Here is a 23,153-nt window from a genome sequence, read left to right as displayed (position 1 = left end):
GCCAGCATCTGTGATGGTATGGAGGTGCATTAGTGCCCAAGGCACGGGTAACTTACACATCTGTGAAGGCACCATTAATGCTGAAAGGTAGACAAAACAACGTATTGGAACAACATATGCTGCCATCTAAGCGCCGTCTTTTTCATGGACGCCCCTGCTTATTTCAGCAAGACAATACCAAGCCACATTCAGCACGTGTTACAACAGCGTGGCTTCGTAAAAAAAGAGTGCGGGTACATTCTTGGCCCGCCTGCAGTCCAGACCTGTCTCCCATCGAAAATGTGTGGTGCACTATGAAGCGTAAAATACGAGAGCGGAGACCCCGGACTGTTGAACGACTAAAGCTCTACATAAAACAAGAATGGGAAAGAATTCCACTTTCAAAGCTTCAACAATTAGTTTCCTCAGTTCCCAAACGTTTATTGAGTGTTGTTAAAAGAAAAGGTGATGTAACACAGTGGTGAACATGCCCTTTCCCAACTACTTTGGCACGTGTTGCAGCCATGAAATTCTAAGTTTATTATTATTTGCAAAAAAAAAATACAATTTATGAGTTTGAACATCAAATATCTTGTCTTTGTAGTGCATTCAACTGAATATGGGTTGAAAAGCATTTGCAAATCATTGTATTCCGTTTATATTTACATCTAACACAATTTTCCAACTCATATGGAAACGGGGTTTGTATATACACACGTACATATATATATATATATATATATATATATATATATATATATATAGGGCTTCACGGTGGTAGAGGGGTTAGTGCGTCTGCCTCACAATACGAAGGTCCTGCAGTCCTGGGTTCAAATCCAGGCTCGGGATCTTTCTGTGTGGAGTTTGCATGTTCTCCCCGTGATTGCGTGGGTTCCCTACGGGTACTCCGGCTTCCTCCCACTTCCAAAGACATGCACCTGGGGATAGGTGGATTGGCAACTCTAAAATTGGCCCTAGTGTGTGAATGTGAGTGTGAATGTTGTCTGTCTATCTGTGTTGGCCCTGCGATGAGGTGGCGACTTGTCCAGGGTGTACCCCGCCTTCCGCCCGATTGTAGCTGAGATAGGCGCCAGCGCCCCCCGCGACCCCGAAAGGGAATAAGCGGTAGAAAATGGATGGATGGATGGATATATATATATATATATATATATATATATATATATATATAAAGATGTGTGTGTGTTGTGTGTGTGTGTGTGTGTGTGTGCGTAGCCTATACATATACTATATGTGTACATATGATATTAATTCAATGGATAAATAATTAATCATTAATATAATTGGATATTAAGAGTATGTGAAAGTTTGACTTCTACCTTGTTTACTTCCGTGACGACCTTGTTAAAGTTTTGTAATCAATTAGATATATCAAGAAGCTAAAATGCACTAAACATAGATAAGTGTGGAGAGAGATTTGCATTTTTTTCCATCGTGCTTTGTAATGTATATAGATAAGTGTAACTTTGAATTGTTATCCATCAAATTGTACACTGTAAACAGGAAAAAAGGCTGTTTTTTCATTTACAGTAATACATGATATAAAAAAATAACTGTAGATATAACGTAACTGTCAGTTATATTGCATGAATCTTACTGTGAAAACAAAACAGAAATTCCATATCCAGTAATATCCTGTAATAATATCCTGTAAAAAACACCGCAAAATTTGGAGGGGGACTGCACTTTTTTGTAATTTTGCCTATCATTCACAATCCTTATCAGAGAACAGAACAGGCATGTCTTTTTTTTTTTAACAATTTTAAAGATGATAAAAAAACGCTTGAAAGATGGGTCTAATGGGAGTCACCGTTGTAGTCTTCAAACCCTTCTAATACAACTCCAAACTCTACATTAATGTTTTGTATACAAACTTCAAGTCTATATATAATGTAGTAACAGACACGTTCATGAGAATATGTTCAATATTTACCGTATTTTGGTCATTTTATGGTCATTTTATGAGAATGAGTTAAAAGCGAATTGAAGCTGCAAAATGTGGAATTTGAAGACAAGCTATTTTGACATAAATAGAGTGCTTACCCCAAATAAACTGAAAAAACATCACTGGCCCGCTGGACCAAAGAGATAACTGTCCATTGAGTGAGTCACACTTTTTGTAGATCATGATGTACATGCAGCATATCTTGCGTTTATCATGCCTACGCTGTCTGGCTAGATGTGTACAAACAACATATGAAATGTGGGATAATACTATACACACACTGTAATATGATTGTTGATGTTTTTCAGTCAGTACAGTTGGGTGTCTTATCGCAGTGTTGTGTATTATAAACTCAAACGCGTATTGTGAGGACTCAAAAGCTAGCTTATCTCTTGCCGTAGTCAGCTTTTACGGCTGATACCGAAGTTCCTCAGTGTCCGCTCTTACAATCACAATGTTGCTACAGTTTGGTTTTTACACGGGTTACGGAACATAAATGAAGTATTGTTGACAGTTTTTTAATGCATTGTTAAAGTGATTTAGGGGTAAAATTGATTGCCCCACTGAGAACGAGCCGATTGTTATATGTTAAAAAGCGGGAAAAAACAACAATAACTTTTGTCTTCTTGTCGCTCATAATGATTGTGAACCATAGGCAAAAGTCCCAAAAAAGTGCAGTTGCCGTTTAAGGTTAAATTCTGGCAACTGACCTGCCTTTTTTTTAAACAGTAAAATTTGGATTTTTTTTTTTTTTTACACCAACTATAAAAAAAAACATAATAATCAAATGCATGGGCATTAATGTATTATGATGAGGCAAATCCTTATACATTGTTATCATATATTACTCACTGTAACAAGCAGCCATAACTATGACCTGGCCCTCAATGAAAACAAGTTTGACAACCCTGACATAATTAATTCGTAATTCATTATAAAACTTGACAAATTAAATTAAATGCTAATAAAACAGACAACAGTTTATCCAGCTGTTGTTGCTGGGCAGAATTTGTGCAGCATTGATATTTGCACTTCGTACCCAGTTAAACTCGGTGGCTGACTGGACAGAGTCTACAGAAACAGGAAGTCCTACAGACTCACACTGAAGACACACAATTACTTCAAGACAGCACTATAATTTCACAACATAATCACTGATCTGTATGTCTTATAAAAAATATGAAAAAAATAAAAAAGGCATGTTTTTTTAAAGCACTGGTTCACTGTGGTTATGGTAATCAAAATGGTGAAATGGGTTGTACTTATATAGCGCATTTCTACCTTTTTTAAAGGGGAACATTATCACCAGACCTATGTAAGCGTCAATATATACCTTGATGGTGCAAAAAAAGACAACATATTTTTCTAACTGATTTCCGAACTCTAAATGGGTGAATTTTGGCAAATTAAACGCCTTTCTGTTTATCGGTCTTTTAGCGATGACGTCAGAACGTGATGTCACCGAGGTAATACACCCGCCATTTTCATTTTCACATTACAAACACCGGGTTTCAGCTCTGTTATTTTCCGTTTTTTCGACTATTTTCTGGAACCTTGGAGACATCATGCCTCGTCGGTGTGTTGTCGGAGCGTGTAACAACACTAACAGGGAGGGATTCAAGTTGCACCACTGGCCCAAAGATGAAAAAGTGGCAAGAAATTGGATGAAATTTGTTCAAAACACAAAGGTGTGGGGAAAGCCGACGAAATGGTCAGTCGTTTGTTCCGCACACTTTACCGATGAAAGCTATGCTACTACAGAGATGGCAAGATTGTGTGGATATCCTGCGACACTCAAAGCAGATGCATTTCCAACGATAAAGTCAAAGAAATCTGCCACCAGACCACCATTGAATGTGCCAGAGTGTCCGCACATTTTACCGGCGATGCAAAGACAGACATGGCACAGAGATGTATGGATAACCTGCAGATGCATTTCCAATGATAAAGTCAACTAAATCACAAAGGTGAGTACCATGAATTGATTAATGTGGACCTCGACTTAAACAAGTTGAAAAACTTATTCGGGTGTTACCATTTAGTGGTCAATTGTACGGAATATGTACTGAACTGTGCAATCAATCAATCAAAGAGTTTTGTTGATGTTGTTGAATTATGTGCTAATCAGACATATTTTGTCGCGGCATGACTGGCAGCTAATCGATGCTAATATGCTATTTAGGCTAGCTGTATGTACATTTGAAACGATATTTACATCCAGCGTTTCCCTCCACCCACATTAAATGCCAAACAAACACTTACCAATTGATGGATTTAAGTTGATCCAGTGTCACAAGATGCGAAACTTCCGATCGTTGGTCTGCACATTTTACCGGCGATGCTAAGGCAAACATGGCCGAATAGCGTCAATAGCTATTGGCTCAATAGCTTCAGTTTCTTCTTCAATTTCGTTTTCGCTATCTGCCTCCATACACCAACCATCCGTTTCAAGACATGCGTAATCTGTTGAATTGCTTAAGCCGTGAAATCCGAGTCTGACTCCGAGCTAATGTCGCTATATCTTGCTGTGTTATCCGTATTGGCATCACTGGATGACATCACAGGAAAATGGACAATGGCTTCACAGATAGTGAAAATCAGGCACTTTAAAGCTTTTTTTAGGGATATTCCGGGATGGGTATATTTCCAGTGAGGGTTGGACTCCGCCAAGGCTGTCCTTTGTCACCGATTCTGTTCATAACTTATATGGACAGAATTTCTAGGCGCAGTCAAGGAGCTGAGGGGTTCCGGTTTGGTGACCGCAGGATTAGGTCTCTGCTTTTTGCAGATGATGTGGTCCTGATGGATTCATCTGGCCGGGATCTTCAGCTCTCACTGAATCGGTTTGCAGCCGAGTGTGAAGCGACCGGAATGAGAATCAGCACCTCCAAGTTCGAGTCCATGGTTCTCGCCCGGAAAAGGGTGGAATGCCATCTCCGGGTTGGGGAGGAGACCCTGCCCCAAGTGGAGGAGTTCAAGTACCTAGGAGTCCTGTTCACGATTGAGGGAAGACTATATCGTGAGATCGACAGGCAGATCGGTGCGGCGTCTTCAGTAATGCGAACGTTGTACCGATCCGTTGTGGTGAAGAAGGAGCTGAGCCGGAAAGCAAAGCTCTCAATTTACCGGTCGATCTACGTTCCCATCCTCACCTATGGTCATGAGCTTTGGGTCATGACCGAAAGAATAAGATCACGGGTACAAGCGGCCGAAATGAGTTTCCTCCGCCGTGTGGCGCTGCTCTCCCTTAGAGATAGGGTGAGGAGCTCTGCCATCTGGGAGGAACTCAAAAGTAAAGCCGCTGCTCCTCCACATCGAGAGGAGCCAGGTGAGGTGGTTTGGGCATCTGGTCAGGAAGCCACCCGAACGCCTCCCTAGGGAGGTGTTTAGGGCACGTCCAACCAGTAGGAGGCCAGGGGGAAGACCCAGGACACGTTGGGAAGACTATGTCTCCCGGCTGGCCTGGGAACGCCTCGGGATCCCCCGGGAAGAGCTAGACGAAGTGGCTGGGGAGAGGGAAGTCTGGGTTTCTCTGCTTAGGCTGTTGCCCCCGCGACCCAACCTCGGATATGCTGAGGAAGATGGATGGGTAAAATTTTGAAAAAAAAATCAAAAAATCAAATAAGCCACTGGGAACTGATTTTTATAGGTTTTAACCCTTCTGAAATTGTGATAATGTTCCCCTTCAAGGAACTCAAAGCGCTTTGACACTATTTCCACATTCACACACACATTCACACACTGATGGCGAGAGCTGCCATGCAAGGCGCTAACCAGGTCCCATCAGGAGCAAGGGTGAAGTGTCTTGCTGAAGAACACAACGGACGTGGCTAGGATGGTTGAAGGTGGGGATTGAACCAGTAACCCCTCAGATTGCTGGCACGGCCACTCTCCCAACTTTGCCACGCCGCCCCCTGATTCATTTAGGATTATGTGGGATAAGCCGTAAAAACATTCAACCCAAGAAAAATATGACAATTCTGTGTCAATGTACTAAAAACGCCAATCCAATCAGTATGTCAAAGTGATGCCGAAAAATGCATGTTTGCACCAGTGTGTGTGTGTGTGTGTGTGTGTGTGAGTGGGAGTACCTGCAGGCCTGCTGCTGGTCTTCCTCCTCAGCCATCTGTCCAACGTCTCAGCGCTAACGCTCTCCAACACAAACTCATCCAGCATCTGCGGGTGCAGAGAGAGGTAGGCCTTCACTTTCTCATCTGTCAGGCCTGAGAAGCACAGAAGCAAAACATGTTTTTTTTTTGTTTGTTTTTTTGTTTGTACGTTGCGTATAGCCTTGTTCATGAATAAAAACTACAGGACGATTTGAAACAGGTATTACAGACGTTGTGGGAAATGAGATAATGGCATCAGTATGTGTGACACGAGCTTCACAAAAAGTGCTCGTCAATGTTTACAGTCCATGTGCGTCTCAAGGGACAGGAGCCCCCAACAGAGGCAACAGGATGAAGGAAGACTTGATTGTGCCTAATAGGCAATTAAGTTCTTGAGAGGTCGCTAAGTGCTGCTGTTTACTGTCTTGTTGTCAGGGAAAAGCCTTTTGCCAGATTATTGTTGAGGAGAATTTGTTTTTAATGCACCCACCGGCGTCTGCCAACCCCCCCTTCATGTGCAATCCACACCGGCAGTTGTATGTCATCCATGGGCTCCATTGGAATTAATATTGGTTGCACTTAATTTAACATTAACATTATGTTGGACAGTACTGGGAAAATAATAAAATAAAATGTCCTATATTGTCACTGTATGAGATTGAAGCAGCTCTTCTTACAGTGCAAACTAGTGTTGTCCCGATGCCAATATTTTGGTACGGTCCCAAAATTATTTTGATACTTTTCGGTACTTTTCCAAATAAAGGAGACCACAAAAAATTGCATTATTGGCTTCATTTTAACAAAACATCTTTGGGTATGTTCAACATATGTTTATACAGTGGGGCAAAAAAGTATTTAGTCAGCCACCGATTGTGTAAATTCTCCCACTTATAATGATGACAGAGGTCTGTAATTTTCATCATAGGTACACTTCAACTAAGTTCTATTTTGGTTTCATCTGACCACATGACATTCTCCCAATCCTCTGCTGTATCATCCATGTATCCATTTTGGTACAAACTCGACTCGTCGTGTTTGGAGGAAGAAGAATACTGAGTTGCATCCCAAGAACACCATACCTACTGTGAAGCATGGGGGTGGAAACATCATGCTTTGGGGCTGTTTTTCTGCTAAGGGGACAGGACGATTGATCCGTGTTAAGGAAAGAATGAATGGGGCCATGTATCGTGAGATTTTGAAGCAAAACCTCCTTCCATCAATGAGAGTTTTGAATGGTTGACCAAATACTTATTTTCCACCATAATTTACAAACAAATTATTTAAAATTCCTACAATGTGAATTCCTGGATTTTTTTTTCACATTCTGTTTCTCACAGTTGAAGTGTACCTATGATAAAAAATTACAGACCTCTGTCATCATTTTAAGTGGGAGAACTTGCACAATCGGTGGCTGACTACATACTTTTTTTCCCCACTGTATATTGCAAGTTTGTCCTTAAATAAAATAGTGAACATACAAGACAACTTGTCTTTTATTAGTAGGTAAGCAAACTAAGGCTCCGAATTTAGTCTGCTGTCATATGCAGTAACATATTGTGTCATTTTCCATTCTATTATTTTGTCAAAATTATTAAGGACAAGTGGTAGAAAATGAATTATTAATCTACTTGTTCATTTACTGTTAATATCGGCTCTTTTAACATGTTCTATCTACACTTATGTTAAAATGCAATAATCACTTACTCTTCTGTTGTTTCATACGTTAAATTAGTTTTGGATTATACCAAAAATGTGGGTATCAATCCGATACCAAGTCGTCACAGGGTCATACATTGGTCATATTCAAAGTCTTCATGTTTCCAGGGACATATTTCCTGAGTTTTTAAACATAATATCAAGTTTAAAAAAATGAAATAATATTTTGTGATGCCAAAATATATCAACATAATATCGATGTGGCGGATGGGTACTTTTCAGAGGCGGTATAGTACCGAATATGATTCATTAGTATCGCGATACTATACTAATAACAGTATACCATACAAACCTAGTGCAAACACAACTAAAGACTATTTACAGTGCAGGTGTCAAACTCAAACTCAGATCTGACCCGCCACACTATTTTTATGCTTGGAAAATCTTGAAAATGTTTGGTCTTACTTAAAAATGCACGCATTTAGTTGTATTCAGTGTTAAAAAGTATTATATGGCTCTCACGGAAATACATAGTAAAATATTTGGCTTTCATGGTTCTCTCAGCCAAAAAGGTTCCCGACCTGATGTACAATATTACAGTATACTGTATGTAACAGCTGCAGTAAAAAAAAGAAAAAGAAAAAAAAAGGCTATCGTAGAACCAGTTAGGCTTGTAAGTTGAGGTATTACTGTGTATAAATAAATACAGTTCAATATTATATGTATGTTGTGTGTTTTTCGTATTCTACCTGTAGCTTTCTCTTTTTATATTTTCTCAATTTTTTTCATACATGACAGTAACTAGAGTTACTGTCTATTTTGAAATGATAATGTTTGCAATGTTGAAACTCAAACTATTATTTAACTGTGGGAACTAAACATCCAATTTTTTTTAATTCTATTAAAAAAATACGTAGTTTGTGTCATTTTATTTTTTGCGGAATAAAATATTCAATGTGTTTTCATTGATTGATTGAGACTTTTATTAATAGATTGCACCGTACAGTACATATTCCGTAAAATTGACCACTAAATGGTTACACCCGAGTAAGTTTTTCAACTTGTTTAAGGGGTCTACGTTAATCAATTCATGGTTTCTTGGTTAAGTGTTGAAAAACAGCACTTGTGTGCGTGAGAGCCCCGTGTGTTTATTTGCAGGCGAATTTAGCAAAGAAAGGTGGCTGGAAAGGTTGGAGGAGGCGGCTCTGCAGTCTGACACTGTGCAGACGCAAGACACGGCTCTTCAGGAAGTAACGCCTCGTGAGACTCTCGGCCAGATCTGACGCAAATCGGCAGACTACGGCTTAATAAATCAAAGCAACTTAAAGGGGAGGTGGGGGAGAAGGGAGCTCCTGTGGACAGAAAAATCGCTTTTGCAACTTTGTGCAATTTGGAACACAAAAGAGGTACTGTCATCAACAGCCGTTAAAATGCAGCAAAACAAATCAAGCATGATGGAAAATGTTATCAATACAAGTTTTGTGGTTCCAAACTCTGCAAAGTATTTAGCAATATTTGTAGCTGAGATAGGCGCCAGCGCCCCCCGCGATCCCAAAAGGGAATAAGCAGTCGAAAATGAATGGATGGATATTTAGATTGTGCTCAATCGATGGTTGATAATTAGGGATGTAACGTTATCAAAATCTCACAGTATGATATCACAGTTTTAAGGCCACGATATGCTATTATTGGGGCATATGACCAAAAAAAACAAAAAAACAAGACTTAAAAAATGCCATAGTGTGTAAAATGAAGGGAATGTTTAGAATAAATACACTTAGTAATTGAACACAAACATGATAATAAAATGTTCTAATCAAGTGGTTCTCAAATGGGGGTACACGTACGTCTGAGGGTACTTGAAGGTATGCCAAGGGGTACGTGAGATTTTTTTTAATATTCTAAAAATAGCAACAACTCAAAAATCTTTTATAAATATATTTATTGAATAATACTTCAACAAAATATGAATGTAAGTTCATAAACTGTGAAAAGAAATGCAACAATGCAATATTCAGTGTTGACAACTAGATTTTTTGTGGATATGTTCCATAAATATCGAAGTTAAAGATTCCTTTTTTCGTGAAGAAATGTTTAGAATTAAGTTCATGAATCCAGATGGATCTCTATTACAATCCCCAAAGAGGGCACTTTAAGTTGATGATTACTTCTATGTGTAGAAATCTTTATTTATAATTGAACCACTTGTTTATTTTTCAACACGTTTTTAGTTATGTTCATATCTTTTTTCCCAAATAGTTCAAGAAAGACCACTACAAATGAGCAATATTTTGCACTGTTATACAATTTAATAAATCAGAAACTGATGACATAGTGCTGTATTTTACTTCTTTATCTCTTGTTTCAACCAAAAATGCTTTGGTCTGATTAGGGGGTACTTGAATTTAAAAAAATGTTCACATGGGGTACATCACTGAAAAAAGGTTGAGAACCACTGTTCTAATCAAACTACACACATGTATTTTTAAGTGCAAATAGTTGTGCAGGAATATCCACTTTTTCAAGCAATTCAAAATAAAAAACCGACAGGTGAGTGTCTTTAAAGTGACAATGTAAACAACCACTATATATATATAATACATATATATATATATATATATATATATATATACATATATATATATATACATGTATATATATATATAAATTGTATATATGTGTGTGTTGTGTATATATGTGTGTGTACATATGTATATATGTAAGTGTGTGTGAATTTAAATGTATTATATATAGATAATATATAACATCTATGCAGCAACCACTGAATTGAATTATATTATATATTGTATATATATATATTTTATATGTATAGGGGTGGGACCTAATAAGTTTACTTCTTCCCACTCCCTTTTGAGCCAATCTTGACATCTACAAAAGATTAGTCACATGTAATGTTTTCAATGTAGGTGTAAAAATAATGTATATATATATATATATACATATATATATATATTTCTTTTGTATTTTATGTCATTCTTTTGTTTTGTTTGCATGGCTCAAAATAAACCATTCATTCATTTATTCATTCCACTGTAAAACAATAACGTTCACTTTAGTGTCTTTCAAATTTTACTTTCTGATAAACAGTGTCCTCCACAGTCGACATTTCTATATCAGTCTGGAATATGCTGTTTCTCGGAAAAGTTAAACAACAATTTACCTTTTAATAATTTAAATAATAACAATAATAATAATAACAATAATAATGGATTAGATTTATATCGCGCTTTTCTATTGTTAGATACTCAAAGCGCTCACAGAGAAGTGGGAACCCATCATTCATTCACACGTTGGTGGTGGTAAGCTACATTTGTAGCCACAGCTGCCCTGGGGTAGACTGACGGAAGCGTGGCTCCCAGTTTGCGCCTACGGCCCCTCCGACCACCACCTGTCATTCATTCATCATTCATTCACCAGTGTGAGCGGCACCGGGGGCAAGGGTGAAGTGTCCTGCCCAAGGACACAACGGCAGCGATTTGGATGTCAATAGGCGGGGAGCGAACCTGCAACCCTCGGGTTTCTGGCACGGCCGCTCTACCCACTATGCCATGCTGCCCCACAAACTTATGTTTGGCTTTGCTGAATTCAAATATATTTTCAGGGTGACAACTTATGAGGCGGCGACTTGCACAGGGAGTCAACTGCCTTCCGCCCAAGCGCAGCTCGATAAATTTAAGCCCGGTGCTAAATGGATGGATGGATTGAGGATTCATGAAGAAGTTTCTCGGTTTTGTTTTTTTCCGTCGCAGTACAGTTTTCCGGTGGTGGGAAATGGATGGATGGATTGAGGATTCATTAAGAAGTTTCTCGGTCTCGGTTTCGTTTTTTTCCGTCGCAGTACAGTTTTTTCCGTGATTTGCATGTGCGCTGCAACGCCACCAGCTGGATCTGCGTCGCCTTTGAAACGCTCAAGACAAAAGAGGTGTTCTTTGCTTTGCAGAACACAGTCTACCTTACTATCCTTTCTTTACCCAAGATGTTATGTTTCCGCCAGTTTGTTTGTCTGTTTAGTAGCAACATAACTAACACTTATTGATGGATTGGATTTTGATGATTTTTTCAGGAAATGTCCCAAAAAAAAATTCCTCTTATCTAATACAATCACACCTCACTTCCTGCTTACGGTGTTGCATTGGATTGCCGTTCTGTAGATGACATCACACCAAGCAGGATTGACATACTCGAGTCCGGCGATGGAAAGGGGGGGCTCAAAGTACAGTTAGCATACTTGCCAACCCTCCCGGATTTTCCGGGAGACTTCCGAAATTCAGCGCCTCTTCCGAAAACCTCCGGGGACAAATTTTCTCACGAAAATCTCCCGAAATTCAGGCGGAGCTGGAGGCCACGCCCCCTCCAGCTCCATGAGAACCTAACTCAATGTTGTGACCCTCTTAAACAGGACAATACTGCCATCTACTGTACATAGAATAGAATGTAAATATATTCTACATGCCCTGCGATGAGGTGGCGACTTGTCCAGGGTGTACCCTGCCTTCCGCCCGATTGTAGCTGAGATAGGCGCCAGCGCCCCCCGCGACCCCGAAAGGGAATAAGCGGTAGAAAATGGATGGATGGATATATTCTACATTTAAGTGCAGTCAAGGAACATATTCATTAGGGAGTCTGTTCTGAAGCCCACAGTAAAGAGACGTAACTTCATCACGTCGCCTGGTTATTGACTCCAACCCAATATATTACACCGTCGACGAGCAAAATGAAGAAATACACTTGCAGGTTCCAGAACGATTGGAAACAAGAATTTCAGTTTATCCAGGAGAGTTCAATGGGAAGGGGTATGTTGCCTGTAAATTTTGTAGAATAGACTTCTCCATTAAACACGGCGGCCGAACAGATATACTCAGCCAGGAACGGTCAGTCAGCGAAGCACAAAGCATCCGCAGTGCAGCATCGTTCAAAATGGAGACCCGATGGTGTATATTATGCTGAGACAAAGATGGCTATGCTGACAGCTGGAAGCAACGTCCCGTTCTCATTTGCGGATGTCTACAACAAATCCGTGAAGGATGTTCGCGGATTCGGAGATCGCTCGCCAATACGCAAATGGCAGAACAAAGGTTACTCAAATAGTGAAAGGTAAGTGTTTTTGTTTTTTTTAGTAACCAGCAAGCACAATACAGTTAGTAGAACAACTGTGTTTTTATTCCTGTGTATTTGATAGGTGCCGTCGGAATATCAACTATTTATTTTATTTATATATATAAGAAAATAAATATATATAGCTAGAATTCACTGAAAGTCAAGTATCTCATACATATAAATATATATATATATATGAAATATATATGAAATACTCGAGTTGGTAAATTATACGCCACCCCTCTTAACCACGCCCCCCGCCTCAAACACGCCTCTGCCCCTCCCCCGGACATACGCCCCTCCACCCCCCACCTCCCGAAATCCGAGGTTTCAAGGTTGGCAAATATGACAGTTAGTTATCTACCGATTACTCAAAAACTAATTCATATTATGGAAAATGTTTGACTGATTCCTGTTCAGGAGCAAAACAACTTATTTTGGTCATCTGGATGCTGTGGGTCCTTCAAGTCAAACACAATATTGTATATGACATGTTATTTATGTAAGAATTGTGGACATGTTATCCTTAGAGGTGAATAAAGATGGCATTAAATTACTTGTATCTCCAAGCAGACATCACAGAAACATGCTAAAAAGCTCTTCCTTCTCATCCTGAATCTAACCTTTCGACAAAACATTGCATGAAAAGTACATTTTGTATTAAGGTCAGATTATTATGTTAAGATCCTTATTTCCGGCTGAATAAGTCTGGCAAGATTCAACATTTTATTTGTGGTGAAAATATCACAAGTGTGACTGCTCATTGGTCCCTGTAGAGGATCTTTAAAACCAGGGCACATGTACAGTATATACTGGGATTTCTCCACAAAAAAAGCTTTTAGCAAATGTTAACAGGATGAAAAGAGGATGTTTCTGTTGGAGGACATTCAACCGCGGAAGTGGTCAGCTAGTGAATGTTTACTTCAGCATGAAGGTGTACTTTGAAGGGTGTGAGCAGGTCGAGCAATGCAATGCCAAAATGAGACAAATTGATGCCTTTTAATCGTTTTAACACTAGTGAGGTCAAACAGCAGACGGGTAAAAGCTTAATCCATGTTTTAATAAGTCAGTACGTGACCATGCATTAAATTAGTCTGATTTCTCAAATAGTTGGTTTCTAACCATGTTACAAAAATGATAAGCAAGAATAATACATAATGTTGGATATAGAGAAAATACAAACCCTTTGTTTATTAAATCAAAAATATTGAAATGCAACAATCTAGCGAATTTGCAAACAGCTAAAATTATGTATATAAGGCAAACTAGAGCCTGCTACTCAACAAAGGAAGAGAAATATAACCTAAAACAAAAATGGTATGTAAAACATTTGTATGCACGTAAAACACATATCTGTAGGTGGGATTAAATATGGCACGGATAAAGGAAAGAAGTCAAACAGTGTACTAACTTGATGCAGTTTAAGAGGTTGTTCAAACACAAAGAGTTTATTTACAATGTATAAGGAAAAAGAACAATGATATTTATTGAAAATAAGACAAGATTCTTCTCTATGTGAACCGCGGCTGACTTAACTATTTATGAAGAGAACTGTTGTAATTAGAAAACATTGATATGACTGTGCGACAAAGTGTAAACAAGAAGGAATATAAGTGTAAGAAACTGATATGAAGTGGAAAAGGGGTGGGATTAAATAAATTCTGCTTCTTCCTACCCCTTCTCAAGCATGTTATATAGAGAAATGGATAAATAAACTTAAACCAACCAAATAAGCATTCTACAACCCATGGAAACACCTTAATCTGATCGTGTTTGGTTTTTTAAAAAAGTTGGACAAACACACCTCGATTGTGCGATTTTAAACCAGATCTCTCGAGGGGGTGTGTTCAGCTCCAGGTGACCCGTCTCAACACACTGGATATAACCCGGAAGCAGATACCATTCAATAAAAACATAGGAAACAATCGGGATAAAAAGGGGGGCTGTTTATTTGCTTCACAAATAAAAATAACTGATTATGCTGAAGTGCATTGATTTTAGAAGAAAAGAAACAAGATATTTATTTTAGAAGGTAGCTAAGAAAATGGAAAATGCTGACTTAATTCTGACTCCTGACGGAAATATGGTAAGCAGCACCAAGTTCCTGGGGGTGCAGATCACTGACAATATAACCTGGTCCTTACACACCGGAGTGCTGTAAAAAGAGCTCAGCAGCGCATGCGCTTTTTGCGTCGGATGAAAAGAGCACAGCTCCCTCCCCCCATTCTCACCACATTCTACAGAGGCACTATAGAGAGCCTGCTGACCAACAGCATCTCTGTCTAGACTGGAGCCTGCAATGCCTCAAGACTGGAAATCTCTCCAGAGAGTGGTGAGGAAAGCGGAAAAGATTATCAGGACTCCTCTTCCTCCTATCCAGGAGATCGCAAAAAGCCGCTGCCTGACCAGGGCTCAGAAAATTTGCAAAGACTCCTCCCACCCCCACCAATGACTGTTTTCACTGCTGGACTCTAGGAAGAGGTTACGCAGCCTCCGTAGTAGAACCTCCAGGTTCTGTAACAGCTTCTTCCCTCAGGCCGTAAGACTCTTGAACGCATCATAATTAAATTATCCCCTCAACTTCCCCCAAAAATGGATTGACTCGGTGGAATAAAAAAGACAATATAACATACATACATAAACATGGACGCATGTGAAAAAGTGCAATGTATTTATCTGTACAGTAATCTATTTATTTATATCTACACCTTGTTGCTTTTTTTTTATCCTGCACTACCAGGAGCTAATGCAACAAAATCTTGTTCTTATTTGTACTGTAAAGTTCAAATTTGAATGACAATAAAAAGAGACTTAAGTTTAAATACGATTAAGATGAAAGTGAATGAAGCACGGCAAAAATAAAGTGTACAAACCCCTTCACGCTGCATTGTGTACTCCACACTGAATAACAATAACTCTGTATTCCATACAACGAGCAAGATAGTCCAGAAGAATAGCAGCTTTCATCTGGAACAGTATCAGGTGGACTGTCTTCTCCTCCGGATTTAAAACTCCTTCCATCAATCCACATGGCTTATGAATGAACGTCTAGATATTTGAAAGTTTTGTTTCCATCATTCTCCGTCCAAAAATTCCTTCAAAACAACTCTCTGCCGCCGTTTTTTTCTTTGCTTGGGACCTGCATCTGCTCCGATACATTCTTGGAAGCAGTGTCAAGTTCCTAGCGCAATCCAAGATCATTACTTGATGATGTCTGCTATTTAACATCAGTCTAGCCATTAGACATGTAATATGTCTAATCTCTGTCAATGTTACAGCAGACATCATGCACAATGGAGCTCGGCTGTTGACTTGTAAGGAGGAGGTTCACTGCGTGTGACCATGGTCCCATTAGAGAGAGTGCATGGACTCTTGGACTTCACACATAGGTGTGAAAATACAAAAAAACAACGTATTTGAAAAATCTGACTAATTTAGTACATGGACACAATCTGAATGATGCCTGTCAGTGTAATCACTTACGTTATATAATATACCCAGAAGACTATATGTTAAAGATTTTTTCCTGTCTGCCTGCCCTATAAATCCTGTCTTTCTAAAGCTACACTACTTTCTGATCATATTCCACAATCCTGCCAAGGAACACCACGTGATGATAAGGATGGGGAATACAATCCATGTTGTGATATACATTACAGCCATGAATTGATTTACGTGGACCCCGACTTAAACAAGTTGAAAAACTTATCGGGGTGTTACCAGTTAGTGGTCAATTGTAGGGAATATGTACTGTACTGTGCAATCTACTAATAAAAATTTCAATCAATCAAGCCTTTTGTAATAACAATATAGATCACAAAATATTTTGGGAAATTACATAGGTTACATAGGCCCTATACTATAGGGAAGCTAAACCGTAAACATGAAGATATTAGTAATAATATCAAATTAACTCATGATTCTTCACAAAATAATTAGAGCATTAACCATGGAGGTTAATCGCACCAGCTTAATTTTAACCGTGGAGAGTCAGTTACCTGATTAATAATAAAACATTAAAAAAAAAAAAAAAATCCTGTATGACATTCTGTCAATAAAATTGCATTTGTGTCCAAATATTGGGCTCTTTTTTAAGTGAATTCCAAATGTTCAAGCAAGTAATTTACTGCGATTAATCAGGATTAATCACAATTCAAAAGTGTGATTAATCTGATTTAAAAAGGGAATTGTCTGACAGCACAAATTTCTAATAACTGTATATTTGTATATAATGTATATCGCCCATTATGAGATAATCATATTCTTCTTATTCATCATTATGACATATTCTTATTCATCTCATAATGTGAACCATAAATTACTTAACCTATTTATTATGAAAACTATATATATTTTTTATTAATGTATTTGATCATTCTTAACATACTCACTGTCTCTTCATTCATTAATTTCTTCATTCATTCATTTATTTATTCACAATAGTGTTACAAATTTGGCACAAACAAAACTGTTCAAAATTGCTATGACACGGAGAGGGTTAGTATTAAATAAACTCTGCTTCCTCCTACTCCGTTTCGTTGCTGTAATGAAAAATTGGAAATATGTGATTCATTATATTGTAATTGTAAGCATGTTTGACATAAACTGACCCAAATAAACAGACAATATTTATTACCACATTACTACATGATGACTATGCAAAACATATTAATTTGGTCTAGGTATGGGGATTTCAAGAAATAGATTACCTGAAAAAAATAATAATCAAGCATTTATTTTGGTATACATTTTTTATGCTATAATAAAGAATGTTTTTTACAGTAACAGTAATCCGTTGTTTATTACTGTTAATTGGTTCCAGACATTTCATTCGTCCATCCATTTCCTACCGGTTGTCCCTTTCGGGGTCACGGGCGGTGCTGAAACCTATGACAGATAGATTCGGGCGGAAAGCGGGGTACACCCTGAACAAGTTGCCACCTCATCACAGGGCCAACACAGACAGACAGACAACATTCACACTCACATTCACACACTAGGGCCGATTTAGTGTTGCCAATTATTACACCGATCAATGAATTTCTGCGAAATAGGAAACATTAATCATAAATTTAATATTTCCAGAGCTAGAACATAAAAAACACCTTTTTACGGCCTACTAAATACATTTTTCAACATGATGAGAGCCCTCTAGTCGATAAATGAGACCATTTAGTCACCTTTGCACAATATAGTAATGCTGTCGGAGGCTGAACCAATCAGTGGCCATGATATTGACCAGCGCGCTCTCCTTGGTTTGGTTTTGACCAGTGGCCAATACTGTCACGCCTATGGATCATGTTTTGTTTTTGTCAGGTTTGGTCATGTTATGTTTTGTTTTGTTGACACTGTTTTTGCACTTCCTGGTTTGTTTTCGTCTCCATGCCAACTCATTGATTTTCACCTTGCCCTCAAGTCACGCCCCTGTCCTCAGCCCTCACACCTGCTAGTAATGATCACAGTTATTATTTAAGCCAGAGTTACCAGGTAGTCTGGCAACTCCCCACATCACCCATCTACCTTCATGCCTTGCCACGCTGTTTATTATTCTGTCCATGCCACTTAAGTTTTTGGTTTGGAATTCATGCCACAGCGCAAGTGTTTTTGTTTCACTTTTCTAGTTTACAGCCTTTGTTCTAGTCATTTGTTTTTGTAGCAAGTATTTGTTCTCCGCCATTGTGCGCGCCCTTAGTTTGCCTTTTTGTAGTTTGTTTGTGTTAGTGTTAATAAATCAAGATGTTCTTACATTCACGTCTGGCTCGTTCTAAATATCCTCTGCGTCGCAGAAACAAGCAAAGTCCAAGTCCAGCCTTGACAAATACTACTGTAAAATTTATGTTTTTAGTTAATTTTGCCATTTTATGCTTGAAGATGCTTAATATAAGGTCAAAAAATTTGTAGAAGATGATTTAAAAGATACAACAACTACAACAAGAAAACTAAAGACTTTGCGATGTGGTTAAGCTAGAATATTTGAAGAATATTGTATGCTGCTTCCTAATTTTATTCCTTCTGACTAGATGAGCAATGCCACTTGATTCCAATCTTGCCATGCGCTGGCCCAGCTCTTCCAAGCATGCAAGTGAAGGAAAGTGTCCTCACGCTGGTCAAATGATCTAAGAATAACTAACTCGACAACAGTGCTTCTGGAAAGTATTCACAGTGCTTCACTTTTCCACTTTTTGTTATGTTACAGCCTTTTTGTTGGTATACATTCATTCTCGTCCTGAAAATTCAACACGAAATGCCCCATTAATGACGATGTAAAAACATGTTTGTAGAATTTGGGAAATTTACTAAAAATAAAGAAGTAGAAAATCCCTTGTACATACACGTATTCATAGCCGTTGTCCAGTACTTTGTTGATGCACCTTTGGCAGCAATTGCAGTCTCAATTTTGAATACAATGCCACAAACTTGACACACCTATTTTTGCCCATTCTTCTTTACAGCACCTCTCAAGCTCCATCAGGTTGGAAGTGTCCGTGCAAAGCTATTTTCAGATCGCTCCAGAGATGTTCAATCAGATTCAAGTGTGGGCTTTGGCTGGGCCAATCAAGGACATTTACAGAGTTGTTCTGAAGCCATTCCTTTGATACCTTTGCTGTGTGATTAGGGCCGTTGTTTTGCTGAAAGATGAACCATCGCCCCAGTCTGAGCTTAAGAGCGCTCTAGAGCAGGTTTTCATCCAGGGTCTTTCTGTACATGGCTGCATTCATTTTTCCTCTATCCTGACTAGTCACTCAGTTCCTGCCATTGAAAAACATCCCCACAGCATGATGCTGCCACCACCACGCTTCACTTAGGGATGGTATTGGCCTGGTGATGAGCGGAGCCTGGTTTACTCCAAACATGACGCCTGGTTTTCACGCCAAATAGTTCAATATTTATCTCATCAGACCACAGAATTTTGTTTCTCATGGTCGTTCATATACATTTTGGCAAACTGTGGTACTCAGAAATGGCTTCCGTCTGGCCACTGTACCATACAGACCTGATTGGTGGATTAAGATGGTTGTCTTTCTGTAAAGTTGTCCTCTCTCCACAGAAGAATGCTGTAGCTCTGGCAGAGTGGCCATCAAGTTCTTGGTCACTTCCTTGACTAGGGGCCTTCCCCCCCCGATTGCTCAGTTTCAACAGTCGGCCATCTGTAGGAAGAGTTCTGGTGGTTCCACCCATCCATCTACAACCGTTTATCCAGAATCGGGTCGCGGGGACAACAGCTCCACCAGAGATGCCCAGAATTCCTTCTCCAGAGCAACATTAGCAACTTCCTCCTGGGGAATCCCGACGCGTTCCCAGGCCAGAGAGGAGATGTAATCCCCCCATCTGGTCCTTGGCCTGCCGCGGGGTCTCCTAACAGTGGAACGTGCAACAAGGATCTCCCAAGGAAGACGCTAGTGAGGCATCCCCACGAGATACCCGAACCACCTAAGCTGGCTCCTTTCCAAGCGAAGGAGCAGCGGCTCTACTCCCGACACTCTCCTGGGTGACTGAACTTCTCACCCTATCTCTAAGGGAGATGCCAGCCACCCTTCTGAGGAAAATCATTTCAGCCGCTTTTATCCGCAATATTATTCTTTCGGTCATGACTCACACTTCATGACCATAGGTGAGAGTAGGAATGTCGATAGCATGGTAGACCGCGAGCTTTGCCTTCCGGCTCAGCTCTCGTTTCGTCACAACAGTGCGGCAGAGAGACTGCAATGCTGCTCCCAGTTGCTCCGATTCTCCGGTGGTTCCAAACTTCTTCCATTTACAGTTGATGGAAGCCACTGTGCTGATTGGGACCATCAAGGTAGCAGAACATTTTCTAAACTAATTCCCAGATTTGTTCCTCGAGATAATCCTATGTAGGAAGTCTACAGACAATTATTTTGACTTCATGCCTGGTTTGTGTTCTGCCATGCGCTGTCAAGAGTGGGTCCTTATATACGGTATACACAGGTGTGTGCCTTTCCAAATCATGCCCAGTCAAGTGAATTTACCACAGGCGGACTACAATTAAGATGTAAGAACAACTTAAGGAATATCAGTTGAAACAAGATGCATCAGAGCTCACTTTTGAGCTTCATGCCAAAGGTTGTAAAAACTTGTGATTCGTTTGTTTTTCTTCTTTTTAATACAACTAAAAAACTAAACGTTTTGACATTGTCATTATGGAGTAGTGTCCGTAGAATTTTGAGGACACACATTTATTCCATTATTAATATAAGGCAAAATGTAGAAAAAGTGAAGCGCTGCAAAATACTTTCCGGATGCACTGTGAAGTCGAGCAACGCTGGCCAATGACTTAAAAGCCATGGACAGTCAACTCCATGTCCAGAGCTGCTCTTAAGTCGTTGGGCGGTAGTGTTTACAGAGAACGGCCACACTAGCTGGCATCCATTATACAAGCACACCAATCTGGTTCAGGACCCAGGACGAGGGGTCATGCTCACACATATGCAGCGTGCAAATACTGCAATGTGATCACTCTTTGCCAGTTTCTTTACTGCATGATAACCACCACCTTGCATAACAGAAATAAAGAGAAAGCACACTTGCAATCATGCGCATGGGTACATACACATCAAGTTCAAGTCTGGCATGTTTAAAATGTCCCAGTGAGAATATGTTTATGAAAAGGACAGTTGTTTTTAGATGATGGATCTCTCTCCAGTTGTTTTCAAGGATGACAGATTGCTGCATGAGCCATTGAGTAACTTTGAGGAACTTATTTGACTGGCGTTTTTTTTTTTTTTCTTTCAAAATTGGACCTGATTGCTACAATCGACAGCATTCAGAACGCCCAGCAGGAAAGGACTACAGTGTTTGAAAAAAGAAAGGAAAAATGTAGCAAGCTTGTGGCTTCTATGAACAACAGACCAGGCCACCCTTGTCACATTATTGTAAAACCCTGTTTCTACATTCTTAATACCCAAGTGTTGTGACCATTAAACTAAGAAATATGAAGGACTTGATGCACTAGTGACCTTTAAACATAACCTTGCACTAAAATACTCTACTTGAATTGATTAGCAGTTGATTTGGACCAATGTATTGGTCAGCAGCTTGCTGCACTGCATGCTCAGAGGTGGCTCGGGCCCATTTGGCAGAGACACGGTGCCTGACTCAGACTTGGGCTTCCTGTATAAAAAGGTGAAGCGTGAGTTCATGCAGTGAGATATTGTTACGTAACACTTATCTGGACGACAACACGCCACACCCTGAGACTGAGAAGGAAAAGCCTAACCAGTCACGTCTGTCTGGATCTCGGCGCTGATCATTTCAAAGCTAAAGGGGACCTATGATAATTTTTGTTTTTTCTGACTTATAAGTGTCAGATACTGGTGTTAAACAATGCCAAAGCATCAAATCATAACGTTTCATGCATTTGCACTTTTGGGTGACGTACTTCTTTGGACATTAAAGGCCTACTGAAATGAGATTTTCTTATTTAAACAGGGATAGCAGGTCCATTCTATGTGTCATACTTGATCATTTCGAGATATTGCCATATTTTTGCTGAAAGGATTTAGTAGAGAACATCGACGATAAAGTTCGCAACTTTTGGTTGCTAATAAAAAAGCCTTGCCTTTACCGGAAGTAGCAGACGATGACGTCACCCGTGTGAGGGCTCCTCACATCCTCACATAGTTTATAATGGGGGCCTCCAACAAAAAGAGCTATTCGGACCGAGAAAACGACAATTTCCACATTAATTTGAGCGAGGATGAAAGATTCGTTGCTGAGGATATTGATAGCAAAGGACTAGAAAAAATAAATAAATAATAAAGTTTTAAAAAAATGGCGATTGCATTGTGAGCGATTCAGATGTTTTTAGACACATTTACTAGGGTAATTCTGGAAGATCCCTTATCTTGCTTATCGTTTTAATAGTGTTTTAGTGAGATTTTAAAGATTGTAAAGTCATACCTCGAAGTCGGATGGCTGCGGTGAACACGCAGTGTCTCAGAGAGAAGCCGAGGAGCCAAGCTCACAGCTGCCTTTTTTGACATGACAGCTGCTGCAGGACGACGAATAATCTATTGATGTCTCCGGTAAGATATATATCACAATGTCCCTATCCAAAAACATGCTGGTTGATGTAGAGAAAACATATTTGCTTGACCGCTCCGCTTCACAACAAACAAAGAAACACCGGCTGTGTCTCGGTGCTTAGAATAGAATAGAGTTTTATTGTCATTATTGCAATGAACAGGTTCAAGTCAGACACCAACAGCATTGTTCTTTATAGTCTCCATTATTAAATGAACAAATTGCAAATGATTCAGCAACACAGATGTCCAAAATACTGTGTAATTACGCCATGAACAGAGACGACT

General features: G+C 39.5%; 1 protein-coding gene across 1 annotated transcript in view; it reads right to left on the bottom strand.

Annotated features, from left to right (window-relative positions):
- Nucleotides 1-23,153, bottom strand: part of pde10a (phosphodiesterase 10A) — a 154,640-nt gene that overhangs the window by 94,188 nt on the left and 37,299 nt on the right. The window contains 1 exon segment of the mRNA XM_061910492.1: nt 6,034-6,165. Coding sequence (XP_061766476.1) covers nt 6,034-6,165 — 132 coding nt within the window.

Source organism: Nerophis ophidion, linkage group LG09, assembly GCF_033978795.1.
Source record: "Nerophis ophidion isolate RoL-2023_Sa linkage group LG09, RoL_Noph_v1.0, whole genome shotgun sequence".
Taxonomy (NCBI): Eukaryota; Metazoa; Chordata; class Actinopteri; order Syngnathiformes; family Syngnathidae; genus Nerophis; species Nerophis ophidion.
This window is presented reverse-complemented; position numbering and strand designations above follow the sequence as displayed.